The 15,947-nt window shown below is 49.3% G+C and overlaps 1 protein-coding gene across 3 annotated transcripts in view; it reads right to left on the reverse strand.

Moving 5' to 3' along the window:
* Positions 1 to 15,947, reverse strand: part of SNX29 (sorting nexin 29) — a 510,437-nt gene that overhangs the window by 135,931 nt on the left and 358,559 nt on the right. For all 3 annotated transcript variants that reach the window (XM_025855499.2, XM_073899502.1, XM_073899503.1), the window contains one exon: positions 13,501 to 13,582. In XM_025855499.2, the coding sequence (XP_025711284.1) occupies positions 13,501 to 13,582 (82 nt within the window). The remainder of the gene's footprint in view (positions 1 to 13,500; positions 13,583 to 15,947) is intronic.

A 15,947-nucleotide genomic window follows, 5' to 3' on the forward strand; every position in this document is an offset into this window, starting at 1 on the left:
ACCAACCACCACCCTCACCAACCACCCATCTTCCAACTCACCAACCATCCTCCCCCTACTCACCAGCCATGTTCCCCCAACTCACCAACTACCATCTCCTCCTCTCCTCACAACCACCATCCTCACCAACTACCATCATCCTCCATCCTCGCCAACCATCACCACCCACCTCACAACCACCATTCTTACCAACAACCATCCTCCTCACCAACCATCAACCACCCTCTTCACCAACGGTCATCATCCTCACCAACCTTCACTACCAACAATCAACCACCATCATCACATCATCAGCCACCAACTATCCTAACACCATCACCACTATCCTCATTGTCATTTTCTTCATTTCACATTCTCCCTCTTTGTTCGGGAAACTCAGTTAACAAGAATAGAGCATTCTTCTCCGAAAAAAACACAGAGCTGGAGGGTCATTTAGACCCAGGTTTGCAGTGTACTCCTGATACCCACCAGCTGTGCTACCTTAGGCAGTTCACTTCTCTGACCTCAATGTCCCCATCTGTCAACAGGGGTGAAAATGCTTGTTCTCAGATCAGAACTCTGTATGGGAAAGGCTTAGTAGGTACCAGTGCTTACTATTCACAGTGGCCTTATGTACGTTTCTCATACTTAGTGTTTCATAAATAGATTAAAGTAAAAGCAGTCAGGGGAGGGGCAGACTTGGTAACATGGCTCATTGACTTCCGTGGTCTAGCATGTGGCTTCCTCTCAATCACATGCTGCCAAGTGCAGCTTGTTTTCCTTTCCAGGATTCTGGCAACTGAGGTGTCAGAAGCTCACCTCCCTGTCAATCTTCTGTGGGCCCTCTGCCTCCAGACCGGCCTCCTGTCATCTGGGCCACAGAGGACAAACGGCAACATAACCCCAGAGGCCAGATTCCTGCTCCCCATCTCCACCATGCTGTGCTCACAGTCCTAACACCGTCCTTCAAGACTTCCTGAGACCGCCATCCGCGCGCTACACACTTGTCACACAGTCCTCTCTCCACTGTCGCTGAAGAGCAGCCTCCATGCGGCCGCCAGCTTGCATGTCTGCTTTCCCGCTCCAACAGCCAGGGCGGTCTGACAGAATTTCACTCCGCGGGCAAGTCTGGCAAGGAGCTGGGATTCACAGTCTCTTGGGATGAGTCTGCCGGCGCCACAAGGAGATAACCTTTAAAGGTTGGATTCAAAATGCTTTTCTGTATCTGCAAGGGGTAGGGGAAAAAAATCCGAAGCTTAAAGCAGAAGCCCCCCCCACTTCCTACTTCATTCTGGGCCCAAGGCTACTGAAAGCCCAGCTCATGGAAAAACCAACAGTCCCCGCGTCATGGGGGCATCCGTGCAGGTGAACACTTGCGGCGATGTGAGAGCCCTCCCACACCAGCCCAATTCAAGTCCTGCAGATCCTAAGAGGGCTCACCTCTGCCAGGAAAGGCATTTACTCACCAATGCACAGACTTGGGCTTTCCACCCCGCCCCGAGTTATTTTTTTAAACACAGAAATAAAAGAGTTATTATTCCCGTGCCCTAGGTCCTGGGAAAATATTCATCACATAAACATAAATCATGATAGCTGACATTTGAGCAGCTGCCTAATTGCTCATCAACTGTTTTCCCCACACTACCTCCCTTCAACCTCAGTGTGTGCATGGGAGGCGGGCAGGGAGAGAAGCACCACCATGCCATTTCCCAATGAGGCGCGTGCAGCGCAGCATCCCCCTGTTTAGAAGCTCCAGTTCGGGTGTTCTAGTCTCAGCAAAATAGGGACCAGCAGACCCTGTGTTCAAAGGCTCAACCAGGTGGAATGAAGGAGAGGGTGATCGGGTTCTGGATTCCTGCCGGAGAGGAACAGATTTCTAAGGCTGTGGGCCACCGTGTGCCTACATGTGGGTGTGAAGACTCACACCACATACATTCATTTCAAATCCCAGGCACAGGTGTGTGCCAGAGGTGCACACTTGTTTGGTTGAGCAAATGGTAAGAATGGCTGCACTCTCTGGGTCCCTCCCATTGACCGAGTAGGCTAAGCAACGGGCTAAGTACTTTAGAGACGTGTTCATTTAAAGCTCTCAACAACCTTATGAAGGAAATAACATTCCTGAAGGTGAGAACACTGAGAATGATAAAGACCCCACCATAAAAGGTCATCCAACTAGAGACTAAGAGGCGGATGGGGGATTTACACTTGGACTGACTCTAGAGTCCACATCTGAACTGCTAACTCTCCCAGGTGCCTGAAACCCTGATGAACTCACACCTCCAACACATCACCTATTCTGCTCTCCATGGCCATTCTGCATGTCTCCACTACCATTCCCTCTTACCTGGGCTCCTGCAATAGTGATCAGGTGGGCAGGTGGGGGGCTGGATGAGTGGGCGGACGGGTGGATGGCTGGCTGGATTTGATGCGTGGGTGGGCAGCTGGATGGATGGGGCAGTGGGTGGCTAGGCAAGCAAGCAGGCAGGCAGGCTTCACTAGAAAGCCCTGGAAGACCCAGCTGGCTGTAGCACCCCGAGCCTCTCTGCCTTCTCTCCCCCTCTCTCACTCCACCGCAACCATACCAGCCTTCCAGCTCCTCTAAGGCACCAAGCTCTTTCCTGCCTCAAGGAAATTCCCTCAGCCTGGACTGTTCCTCTTCTGTTTACTTCATTAACTCCAAACTGTCCCTCAGGAATGAGCAGATGTTCTCAAAGAATCCCATTCTTACCTCCAGTTTAATTGGGCCCCTTTGATAATCTCTGGAACGCTGTGTAGTATTTGTTCACAGCACATCCACAGTTTGTAATGATATATTTATCTCTGTGTTTTATGTACATTGACAGGTTTAAGGTCTCTTTTCTGGTAAAACTATAAACTCCAGTGGGTGGGGGGAGAGGGTGGTATCACGTCCACAATGTTCACAGACCTAGCACAGTGCCTGACTCACAAGAATTCAATGAATCCTTATTGTCTGACCTTCTTTATGAAGGGCTTCATGCCCTCTCTTGCCAATCCTGAACTCTTACTCTCAGTACCTAAAGTGCTGGAGCAGGTGCTAGAACAGGGGCCCTGAGTGTGTATGGGTGATTATGGGAAAGTCTGGGGATCACAGGGGGAGGTGTAGGCCATCCTCGACTGCCAAACTCTAGAGAACTAAACCACTACTTCACTGTAAAACAGCATATTACCTGGGGCAGATAAAACTTCCTGAACCAGGGCTGGGCCAGTTATCAACATGGAGGAAAGTGGTCTCAATAAGCGAGAAAACTGAGGCAGGGCCGAGATAAATGACAAGAGAAATCATCCAGGAGGACCAAGGAGTTTAGGGAAGAGTAAACCAACAGTGTTCTCCACAGTGAGAACTCTGATGAGAGGGGCCTAGCAGAATATTACTTTGGGTGGAGAACCAGAGTCAGGATGGTTCGTTGATCCATCCATCCATCATCCATCCATCATCCATCCATCATCCATCCATCATCCATCCATCATCCATCCAGCCATCCATCCGTCGTGTAATGAGCCTACTCCCCTATTCCGAAGCACTGGAGATAACAACAGCAAGCAAAATGACACACAACTGTGGCTTCATGCAGCCGACCCTCTAGCAGGTGAACAACAGGTGTTCAGGTGAGCAGCAGTGCCTCCCAGAGCTGCAGGTCAGAGCCTCCACTGGGGGCCTGGGTCTAGACTTCAGTGGCAAGGTCCAGACTAGAGATATAAACATGGCAGTCATGGCCAGGAGGACCACATGAGAACCTGGCTTGAGCCTAGGCCCCTGGCTTCAGCTAAGCCCCCATGGCGTGGAATGGGGCTTTGGCACACGCCTGCCCTGCAGCACCCTGCTCTAGGGGCAAGTCTCAGTCTCTCGTCCTAACTCTGCTGGCCGTGAGGAGCCCAGATGAAGCTTCCTCCAAGAAATACAAGGTTGGAGGCAGACACTATGTTGGCTGCTTCTTGCACGAGGGTCAGTCTCAAGATGGATGAGTAACTGTGTATCCACTTTTCATGCTGTGACTATAAAATCCCCCCGCCCCAAAAAAAGTCCTTTTTGCCCATGTAGACCAGAAATATATGTCAGTTAAGTTCTTATAAACTTGGAAAGGGGCCTGAGAGGTCATCTGGCCCCTCCCACATAGAACAAGGTCAAATGTGGCAGGGGGCAGGGGTTTGTCAAGATCAGTACTTGATAAGACCACTCTGCCTTTGATCAGCTCTCCACATTCAATCTTCCTTATATCAATAAGTCAACAACCAAGACTATGTCTCCATCATTCACAATATCCCCAGCACCCAGCCCACTGCAGGATGGCTGGATAGATAGACAGATGAACAGACAGCTGGAGGGATTAATAAATGAACCAAAATCTACTTCTCTCCAATTTCCACTGACTGGTCTCCATTCTGTCCTCTGGAAGCAGTCTGGGAGTCCCGATAAAAACCCTAGACTCGGGGTGGAGAGACCAGTAGTGAACCTAGCTCGATGCTTTTATTCTGAGACCCTGGATGAATTATTTACTCACCATTGTGAACAAATTCTTTCCATTTTAGAGGTGGGCAAAGACATCTATAAGATCTCAGGACTACGGTAACAACAAACAGAATAAGGTATACTACACTCCAGCAGGTCAACCAAGAAACTCCTCGCTTCTCAAGCTTTGAAGGCCAGGTAACAGAAGAACACTCAGTAATTCTCATAAATCAAGCTAAAAGACAAGCCAGAGACTGAAACGTATAGTACGAAGGATTACTATCCAAAGCACTCTTACACCTGGGTAATAAAGTAATGAACGATGCCATAAAACAGTAGGGAAAGGCACCAACAGACAATTCACACACACACAAAATACAAAGGGCAAATTAAAGCACAGACCTGTGCTCACCCTCCCGAGCAGTAAGAAAAAGGCAAATTCAAATAGCAAGGAAATGTAATTCTTTTCCCTCTATCAGAATGGTGAAATTTTCAATACTGATAATAATACCCAATGATGGCAAGGCCATGGGGACAAAATATTCTTTCACCTTGTTGGTGTGACTGAAAATTGGTTCAGCCTTGGGACGAGCAATGCAGTGAGGTCTATTACAATAAAAAATGTGTACATTCTCCCCCTCAGCAAATTCACTTCTAGCTATTTATCCTCGAGACATGTCTACACTACGTACAAAGGGATCTGTATTAGAACAATCTGGCAGCTTTGTATGCAATGGCCAGGAAAAGAAAATCTAAATGTCCATCACCAGAATACTAAGTAATGGTTCCCTCATTCTAGGAAAGAACGTGTAGAAGTTTAAAAAGAGGAAGGAAGAGATCTGTGTGCTCAGGAGGAAGGCATGTATCCTAGGATCCCATTTATGTTCAACAACATAAAACCGTAACAGCTTTTGATGAATCCATGTAGAGCAGCAGTTTCCAACCTGGAGCAATGATGCCCCCAGGGGATATTTGGCACCGTCGGGAGAGCTCTTGGGTAGTCACAGCCGGACAGACAGTATGGGTGGTAACTGGGCAGTGGCCAGGAACACTGCTCAACAGCCTTCAATGCACAGGTGAGCCCCCCTACAAAGAATTATCCCATCCACAAGGTCAAATGTGCTGTGGTGGAGAAACTTTGGGACAAAGTTGTCTTCCACCCAACTGGCTCTGGAGGCAAGCCCGGGCTGGGTACAACCTGAAGGTTTCCAAGGACGTGTGCAGGCACCGGTCCCCCTTCTGCTGGTGAGAGCACCCTCATTGTCCTTGGGGGAAAGACCCTGAATCCTACTGATAAGTTGTGGGAGTAGGTATAGAACCTGAAAGCACACCGTCCACCCAGACGCAGCCATCCGCACACAGGGCTAGGACCACACCACCGCGAGTTTCCATTTCCCCAGCTATAAAATGGGGTTGGTAATTGTTCCAACCTCACAGAGTCATTGTGAAGATTCAGTGGGAGCTACTGTTTCTTTCTAGCATACAATACATGCTTGATAAACTGTGGTTTTTGTTATTTTTATTCACCAAGAATGCCCAACCCAGGAATGTTGCTGGCCTTGGAAGAGACACAGGTTTTCTCCACTGGGGTCCGCTGGGCTCAGGGGATAACAGCCTGTACGTGCACACAGACGGAGCCAACATAGGGGAAAAGCTACTTCCTCAAAAGATGGGAGACGGAGTCCTCATGACACTGAATCCCTGAAATTCAAGCGTGTCTGCCCTTGGTATTTTCCGTTAGGCAAGCTAATGAACACCCTTTGTTACGTTTTGTTAGGGCTCCAGGCTGAGTTACTCAGAGGACCGAAAGCTGTCAGCAGGAGGGAGGAGGGACAGGGACAAAAGCAGAAACACTGTGTCTGTTTTACAGAAACAGCAGCCCCCAAGCCCGCCCCCTGCCGAGATGACCCCCAGTTACTGTCAGCTCACTGCGGCACTAAGATCTCCTCCTACGGGTGGGGTTTCCCACCACTGTTTTTTTTTTTTTTTTTTTAATATTTTATTTATTTATTTGAGAGAGAGAGAATGAGAGATAGAGAGCACGAGAGGGAAGAGGGTCAGAGGGAGAAGCAGGCTCCCCGCCGAGCAGGGAGCCTGATGCGGGACTCGATCCCGGGACTCCAGGATCACGACCTGAGCCAAAGGCAGTCGCCCAACCAACCGAGCCACCCAGGCGCCCTCCCACCACTGTTTTGAACGTACAATATATGCGCTAGCATGTTGGCGTGCTAAGAAGGTTCCTAAGCAAAGTGCCTATGTAACAGAAAACGTGGAGATCGCTTATGTATCAAGCCCCCCGCCCCCACCCCTGATGTACTGAATAAAAGCTTCTAGCACTAACCCCAACGAGACACAGCGCTTTGAGCACTATCTCCCTGCCTCCTTACTTGTGACAAGTAATACAGATTCTTTGCCTCCAACACTTCTTTGGGTTGTGTTCCAAGTGGTGAACCCCTTGAGTTCTGCTCCAGTTTGGGCCGGTTCCCCTCTCCTACAACCAGGAAAGAGCAGGTGTATCTCGGGATTTAATGTCCTGGTCAGAAGAAGGGTGCTCAGCTCCCCTCCCATGTTGTCCCAGTTTGAGGAGCCCTGGCCTGGACGTGACCGGGATCACATCAGAGGATCAGGCTGGGTCCGGCTGAGGTGACAGCTGCATCCTGAGGGCTCTGCCACCCAAGCCTCTGGGATTGCTCAGATTCAACTTCCACCACCGCCCTTGACCAAGACACAGTTCCCCATGTAAACATGCCCATGAGGGAAAAGCCTGGGGACCAGCAAACAGAAGCATCAGAATGGGGAGGTGGGGGCCGTGCCCACCTGGAGGCTAGCTTCAGCTGGAATTCCGGCAGCAAGAGAAACCAAAGACATACGTGTGTGAGTAACGCCACTGGTCCAATTCGGTAACTAACTTAAATCCAAAACAAGGCTAAATCCAGCACCAACTAGGCAGTTCCCAGTTGGCCAAACTCTCATGTACTGGGGCCTGGGCATTAAATGTTTCAGGCCTTTATGGGGTCTCACTTAAACAATTCTGATGCAAATAGTAGGTCCTCGATAAACAGCTAAGCCTGGCATATAGCAGGACCTCAGTAAAACAGCTTTGGGATGAAGAAAGGAATTATACTGTCAAAGAAAAAAATAGCTTTCCTGCTCGGGAAGATAGAAGCAGTAACAGAATAATGGCGACATATACGTCCAAAGGGAGCACAACAGCCTGTCTGGTTTTTGCTTTCTATTTTCGCCAGTATCGGGCTCTCTCAGAAGCCCTCAGCATCCCTCCAACAGCTGGAGGCTAACGTGCTGTGAACCTCAGAGGCGCTTGGGTGCTGGACTTGGTGGAGTGTTAAGTTCTCCAGGAAAGAGACAGCAGGAGCAAAGGCCCGTGGTCCCGGGGGTTGCCCACCGCACAGCACCGAAGACCCCGCGGGCTGGGAGGACACCGGGCAATCCGAGGGCTCAACTACCTTTCCTGCCTGCCTCTGGCGCAACGGGTGTGGCAGGAGGGACCGGACACCAACGACAGAGAAGCACATCTGCCTGCAAACCCACCCTTGTCTCCCCCTGCTAGGGCAGGGGCTTCCCAGAGCCCACAGCGCTGCAGCCGTGGGGCCGGTTTCTGTTTCATCCTCCTCTACGTCCCGAATCCCTCCCCTCTCTGCATCGCTACACACTGCGCAAGCCCAAGCACAGAGCTGCAGGTAACAGAACGGGAGGACCCACGGGGGAAGCCTCTGAGGAAAGAGGATGAAAAGGAATGGCTGAGAAGCCCGGGGCCTCAAGCCCCAGCACGTCGCCCTCCTCCCCACCACCTGCAGCCTCATGCAGCCCACCTAGGCCCTGCGATCTATTATTAACAGGAGAAACAATGGATTCCCCGCATCACATGTGAAACTGCGCTCCGCTGGAATAAACCTTCAGGATGGCTGCCCCGGGGGACATGGTTTCCTTTTGGGCGGGTCTTCCCAGGGCACTGCCATTCCTTTAAGCCAAAGGGACACCCTGTGGCCTCTAGGAAAGGGGACGTATTCGAGAAAGGAAGAGCTTTGCTGAAACAAAGCAACATTTCTTTTTAATACAAAGGAGAGCTAATTAGTTGGGCCGTGCAGATGGAATATTGTACACTGGCCAATGTTTCCGGTGGCTAAGTTCAAAGGCTGAAATTAATCCCATATAGAGTACTGATTTCAGCTCTACTTAAAACAGTTCTTTTCAAAGGTGAAGATTTGAGGGTTCAGAAAGTAAGTGTACCAACGGATTATTTCATACCAGTGTAGTGGCTGTAATATTTACCTAAGAAAAATAAGGCAGTTTTGTTTTTGTTTTGGGGAGGGGGTCTAACATCCCTTTATACACACTACAGCAGGATATTAAAAACGGTGGGCCTCAATCTTATTTGGAAGTGAGAGTATTTGGGAAATAAGATCAAACAATCACAAAGTAGTATAAACCAGGTACTAATTGATTAACCACAAATGTAACTCTATCACACAGAAGTGACAGAAAATCGAGCTCACAAGTTCAAAGGTGTGTTAACACAGAAAGAGACAAAAACCCAGCAAGACCAGTTAGTAAATAGTTTTTCCCATTTTATTTGTTGCTATTCAATCATTTTGTCCCTGGCTAGTGTCTGGGGGCAGCCAAGCGTTAGCAGGAGCCAGAAGCATCAGAAATATTCATAGATGAAAACCTTAAATTGGGAAAGTTCTGGACATTGATTTTACTGGTGTTTTGAGAATTGTTCAAATGCTGCCATTTCCTGGCCCCCATCTCGGATGTGGGGGCCGATTGTAGAAACCACAGCACTCAAAGGCATAAGTCATTTTTTAAGAACTTGCATTCAACCCTGCCCAGGGACGGCACCCCTTGCCAGAATCCCTTGTGCAAAATACAACTCCAAGCACCCCCCCCCACCCCACAATACGAAGAGTGAAAGCCCAAGCTCTGCCTGCAGCGGGTAAGCTAGCTTAGTTCCTCCTGGCATCCAGGAGCACCTTCTCCAAACCTCCGGGAAGGCTCTCCAGACCCTGACATTGCTCAAGGGAGCGGTTCTGAAGGAGCACCCCTGAAACCCGTCTACGGCCCGAGCAGCCACCACGAACCAGCACCTGCTCCGATAATTATCCAGAGCAAGAGCATCTCAGCCCGACGTGGGGGTCTGGAAGGCTTGGTGGATCACAAGACTGTGCCCTGCGGTGGGCCCCGAGCAGTTCGACAAGAACCAGCCGGCTGGGCTGCAGGTGTGCCCTCGGCCCATCAACTCTGGGGTGCAGGCCGGGCCCCTCCCTTCAGAATGAAGCCACCCCACCCCCCACTCGCCTCTTAGACATGTGACGAGCTCCACCCTCCTTCTCAGAACCTCTGCCAACTGGTACCTTGGGAGAAAATACTACTTGGGCTAAAAACGTGTTACTGAATGAGAGGCTTCTTGGTGCCTCTGTTGTCTCATCAATAAGATGGGGATAAGAAGAGTTTGTTCACAGGGCGGTTGTGAGGGCTGAGTGAGCTACTGAACAGAATGCACACAGACCAGCCAGAGGCAGCGGCCGCTGTGGCTTCCCGGTGGGACTATCATAGTTACTGAGCTACCATTTGCTGTCTGTTCCCTCTGCCCAGCGAAGTTTCCCGAATGTTACTAGTCACATAATGCTGTCCCAAACTCTTGCTGTTTGCATGATCGTTTACTTAGTGTTGTTGTTGTTATTGTTTTAACTGGACTTTCTTTCTTAACTTTATTTTAAAAGGAACATGCATCAATGCATCACCATGGTGGATGGAAAACGGGATTCTGTGCCATAACTAGAAGGCAAATGTATAAATAAACACAATGAAAACAAAACAACGTGCATGATCAAGCTTAAGTCAGCTCCTGCCAAGGCGCTCCTCCGGAGCATCCCTGTCTCTGCTGAATAGCAAGATTTGAGGGTGCGGGCAGCACAGGGGCCACACTCGGGGTCTCCCTGAGCCCCCTGCCCGGTAACCCCAAGCCAGGGAAGAGCTGAAAAATGAGTGGCTTCCTCCCTGCAGGAGTTGGTAGCCATGTCCAGCCTCTGTCTTTCTAAAACCTGACCTGACACACAGAGTGGCCTGCTGTCCCACACTCCCGGAGACACTGTTCTAGCTGCCCACCGGCCCAGAGAACTTTCTGCCGCGACGGAAATGTGCCGTGTCTGTGCTGCCCCGCACGGTGGCCTCTAGCTGCCTGTGGCTGTTAAAGACATAAAATGTGGCCAGTGGGCTTCAGGAACTGCCCTTTTAATTTCATTACATTTTAGTTCCTGTAAGTTTAAATGGCTACATGTAGCTAGTGGCTGTTGTACTGGGAAGCCCAGATCTACTGAGGTAACTACATGTGCGGAGTCTTTCCCCTTGGCTCTTCCAATGAACTCTTTCCATTTGGAGGTTAGGCCCTTGGCTTCCTTTGAGGGCGATCTGATGAAGCATGACAGCAATTTGTCACAGGGATGTAATGAGGGATTGCCTCCTACATCCCTCAATATTGCCTAATCTAAAGCCCTGTGTGGAAATTTCTCTTGGAGCTCCCTTTGAGGAGCTGACGTGTTTTCTTCTCATTAGCCATGGTATTATCCAAAAGAGCCACATTTCCATTTTCACCCTGGCTGCCAGGAAGCCCATAGGAAATTCACAAACCAATGAGAACAGTCATACAGGAGCTCATGACAGATACGTGTGATTTTCAGTTTCCTTAATTCAAGTTCTCCTAGGTTATATTTTCCCGGACCCTGTTATTTGACTTTTTACTTCTGTTTTATCATTCTTTTACAGGAGTTTCTCTAGAAATTATCTCAAATCTTTTGGGGAAATATATAGAATGCATTTGTTTAAACAAAGAAAAATAACGTCTAATGGTACCAGCATTTTAAGTGAGTCACCTTCTATCTGATATTGTTTATGATAAAAACACTGTAAAACAAAAGCTTTCTCCAATGTTTCCAAACACATGCTCAGATTTTGCTCTTGAGGGACCGACCAGAAGCACGGTTAATGAAAAGGAGAGAGCTGCCCTCCAGAGGTGCAACACCGAGAAAGATGTTGGAGCACTCACAGTGTGAGCTGAAGCTGCTCTGGCTGATGTGGGTGACTCTGGGCCACATCCTCCAGGCACCTACTGGACCACACCCAGGAAAGCTCTGAAGCCATGAAGGACAGGGACAGAGGTGCACAGATGCCACCGTGATCACCATGCCAACTGTCTCCCAGGCAACAGCACATGGGCCGTGTCCGTCTCATTTCATAACTGACTTCTAGACGTCACAACCTGCCAGATCGCATCCTGGGTTGGGGGAGGGGAGAGTCAGAAATGAAAGGTCAAGGAAACCTCTCAAGTGAGATCACATTTTAATTTCGCTCTAAAATAAAGCTGTCGGCTTCACTTTTTCCATCTTCCGGGCAACACCACTCAGCTTTCCAATGACCACAAAGCAGAACTCGGACACTCAAGTTAAGAGGGATTTTGGTTGGTTTGGCATAAGACGAGAAGGAGAACGAAGGAGACATGCAGAAATCTGTCCTGTCTGATTCTTCTCAAGCCCAAGCAGAGAGCATCATGAACACTCAGATTCCCCAACACTTACAAACCTACTTACTAACTGCCGTTGCCCAGACGAACAAGTAAACTAAAGTCACTCTCTGTGACTAAAGTCACAAGCTGCTGTGCCAAACCCTAGCTCATCTGTCCACGAGATATTAAGATGCCGATACCCATTCCTATAAAACACACACCTGCCACCAGGCCTGCCACCGAAGACCACACAGGGCGAGCATTTGGGAAGATGAGAAGTACGAAGACGCGAATACAGAGTGTGCACAGGGCACCGGCCGCTCCTCGAGCTGACAAGAGCCTTGCAAGGTACGTGGTAGGACTGTTTCTATCTTACAGATGAGGAAACAGAGACTCGCTTAAGGTTACGAAATTGAAACCAGGGCTCCTATTTTCAAGTTCACTGTCCTTTTTTCACCACCCCAGGCTCTAGGAAAACATCTTAATACCTGAGAAGACGTCTTCAATGGTCAACTCCCTACTGAAAAAAAAAAAGTTGGGGGGGGCAGCAAAACTCAAGGCTTTTCACAGAGCTGACAGGGAGTAAGAACAAAACCTAATGAAAGTTGTTGTGGTACAAGATGACAGACCCAGGAGGCAGCTAAGAGTCAGACTTGAAAACAAAGCAGTCCAGGACAGGTGAACATCAACAGCTGGAGATCAGGATCCAAGATAAACAAAACAAAGAAAAATGACGACAAAAAAGATGGTAAGAAGGCAAGGCTGAAAGAGGCATTGGAAAATCAGAGAAAAGATGGAAAACTGGGGTCCCGGGTCCCCAAAGCAGACAAAGACCCCACGGTCCTTAACACTCAAACCCCAGCCAGGGAGCGACCCTTCCCAGGGAGGAAGAAGAGACACATGCAGTGTTGGCTTTGTCAAGTAACTGCTGCCCATTCTTTTGAGGAGAGGAGTCTGGTTTTCGTTCGCAGAACTGCTCTCCCCTCTCTCCGGCACACTCCTGGGCCAGCAGTGGTCACGCCCGAGCCTGGCCAATCACAGAAGTGCATCACCCAGCCTGGCGGGTCAGAAATGGGTTCCTGATCCAAGACAGGCCTGGGAGAAACGCTGAAACCTCCCAGACAGGCTGAGTGCCATCCATCAAGCTGCAGAGAGCACCAGCCCGAACAGGACACCTGAGCAGGGGATCCAGGCGGCAGATCTGTGGCCACAGGTTCAACCACGCCCAAGGCCGCACCAACACCTGGACCTCATGGCTGCGACACAAGCCGACAGACTCCATCTCGGCTCCAGCAGTCCGCGCTGAGATCGGCAGTGGCCACACCATGAGGCCTGACCGGCATGAAGAAGCTCCACCCCAGTCCCTCCTGTGTGAATGAGGGAAGGACTCCTTCCTCAGGGAGGTGGGGCAGCCAGAAGGCCGTGGTCTCCTAAGTACAGCGTTCCATCAACAAGAGACAGACAAACCACAGCGCCACGAACAGCCGTCTGCTCCACCCGAGTGCGGACATCCAACTGAAAATCAGGGGCTCACCTGATACACGTGAAAGGCATTGGCCGCTTTGCCCCGGAGAAACACCGACGGGATCCAGACGTTGATCAGTGCCCGGTTTGATCTGACCAAAAAGAAAGTTCAAAATTAGTCATTTTAATTTACCAAGAAAAAGAGAGGAAATCATCTTCTCTAAGAGGCATTACACACAAGCAATCGGTGACAACATCTGTCGCACACAGGAGTAAGCCCCGGGGCCAGTGTGAGCCTGCTCACCTAAGCCCCCAGCATTATTCTGAAAGGACCTACCTTAATCCATGTGTGTTTGTTCTTTATATACACAGTTTGTACTTTGGAATGAGAAAGGGCTGCACTTCCATTCTTACAAATGAGTCACCGTGACTCAGAATTTATCTAAACCTGTTTCCTCATCTGAAAAAGGGGTTGATAATTGGAAGCCCCCAGGCAGCTACGGAGGCTCATGTGCACTGATGACCACGGGGTACCTGGAGCACCCAGAGAAGTCATGCCGCCTCCTTGCTGTGCTCGCTCTAGACCCTGGCACCCATTTTAAGATCAGATTCCACAAAAATGCTCAGGAGGCCAACGTCCATGGCTAGGCAAGCAACAGCTATTTGGGGTGGGAAAGGGGAAACCAGGAAGGCAGGCACAAACACCCCTCTTTGCAACTTTCAAAACCCTGTGTTTGGCTTCAATAAACCAAGATTTAAATTCAAGTGCAAATCATTTACTGAGTACCTACAACGTAGGCCTGCGTGCTTTTACGTATAGTACTGCAGTTAATGCTCACAGGATATTTAAGGGGTCTTCAAGGGTCCCTTTGGTTCTCTGAGTTCTGTGAGTTTTGTCTTATGTGGTGACTTTCACCTAACTGTGAATCTCTGGGTCCACATACCCACCACCACCAATCTTCCACCGGGCTGAATCCAAGGCATGCGGACAGACGGGCTGACTATTGCTAATGCCTGAAGATCAATCCTGACGGTTACCAAAACGGTACTGCACAATTCTGGAAGGGCTGGGAGGTTCCAGTCCTGGCCTCTACTTAAGAGTCGTCCCAGGGCTAAATGCTTTCTCCTGAACTTCCCTCCTCTCTCAAGAGCAGCTCATAGCCATGTGCCAGCCTCCTGTGCTTAGAACACAATTTGAGACAATGGTGGAAGATCCCATGACTCAGTGGCCTCCCAATCTCTATAGTGGAGAGCAGTTTAGTTTCACAAAAAAATGGTTCTCTCCTGAAGCAGCATTTCTTCTAAGCTCTGAGATGAGGTGCTGGCCTCCTTCATGGGGCAAAATAATTCATCACTTCCTCAGAGCTCCAAGTAAAAACTGTAATTCTGAGCCATCAAGTTGGTTTGTACATCTAATGGCATTCCTCCTGTAAAGGTCTCCCATTGCACTAGGGCCTAAGTGCTCCCCTTTCATTTCTGTCAAAGGGGTGGGTGCAGTGTAGAAATGTACCGAACAATCTGCTTTTCATTAACCTTCCTGATTGGTAAGGGCCAGACACCCCCAGCTGGCTTAGGCATTTCTCCCTTTCAGAGCATTTCCCATACAGTGTTAGAATTGTTTACATGAGTGGGGCGCCCGGGTGGCACAGTTTGTTAAGCGTCCGACTCTTGGTTTCAGCTCAGGTCATGACCTCAGGGTTGTGGGATCAAGCCCTGCATCAGGCCCCAGACTCAGTGCAGTCTGCTTGAGATTCTCTCCCTCTCCCTCTGCCTCACCTATTTGTGTTCTCTCTTTCTCTAAAATAAATAATCTTAAAAAAAAAAAAAAATGAGGGGCAAAGCAAGGAATCGGCTTCTCCCTCTCCCTCTGACCCTCCCCTCTGGTCCTGTTCTCGTACTCTTTCCCTCTCTCAAATCAATATATTTTAAAAATCTTAAAGAAAAAGAAAAAAAAAGAATTGCTGGAGCGCCTGGGTGGCTCAATCAGTTAAGCATCTGCCTTCAGCTCACGTCATGATCTCAGGGTCCTGGGATCGAGTCCCGCATTGGGCTCCCTACTCAGCGGGGAGTCTGCTTCTCCCTCTGCCCCTGCTCATGCACTCTCTCTCTCTCCCAAATAAAATCTTAAGGGAATTATTTACACGACCATCTCTCTCCCAGATATTAATTCATTTGTTCACTCTTTTGTTTCTTCATGCACAAAGCAAGCACTTACTGAGAGCCTACTACATGTCAGTCACTGCTCTAGATCCCAGAGACAGAGCAAGGAAGCAAGCCGACACAGTCCCCGCCCTCAGGGAGTGGGAGAGAGACAACTCCCTTAACGATTATTCCACTAAGCCCCAAGAAGATGCTTTGTGTAATTTCCATGTTTTTAAGTTTACAGAGATTTGTATTGTGGCCTAACGTATGGTCTAGCCTAGAGAATGCTCCAGTATACTTAAGAAGAAAGTGTACTCTGCTGAGGGATCTACGGATGCCTGTCGGCTCTAACTGGTTTACAGATTGTTCGAGTCC

The sequence above is a fragment of the Callorhinus ursinus genome, unplaced genomic scaffold (genome assembly GCF_003265705.2).
Source record: "Callorhinus ursinus isolate GAN/ISIS: 27379988/994484 unplaced genomic scaffold, GSC_fseal_2.0 scaffold13, whole genome shotgun sequence".
Lineage (NCBI taxonomy): Eukaryota > Metazoa > Chordata > Mammalia > Carnivora > Otariidae > Callorhinus > Callorhinus ursinus.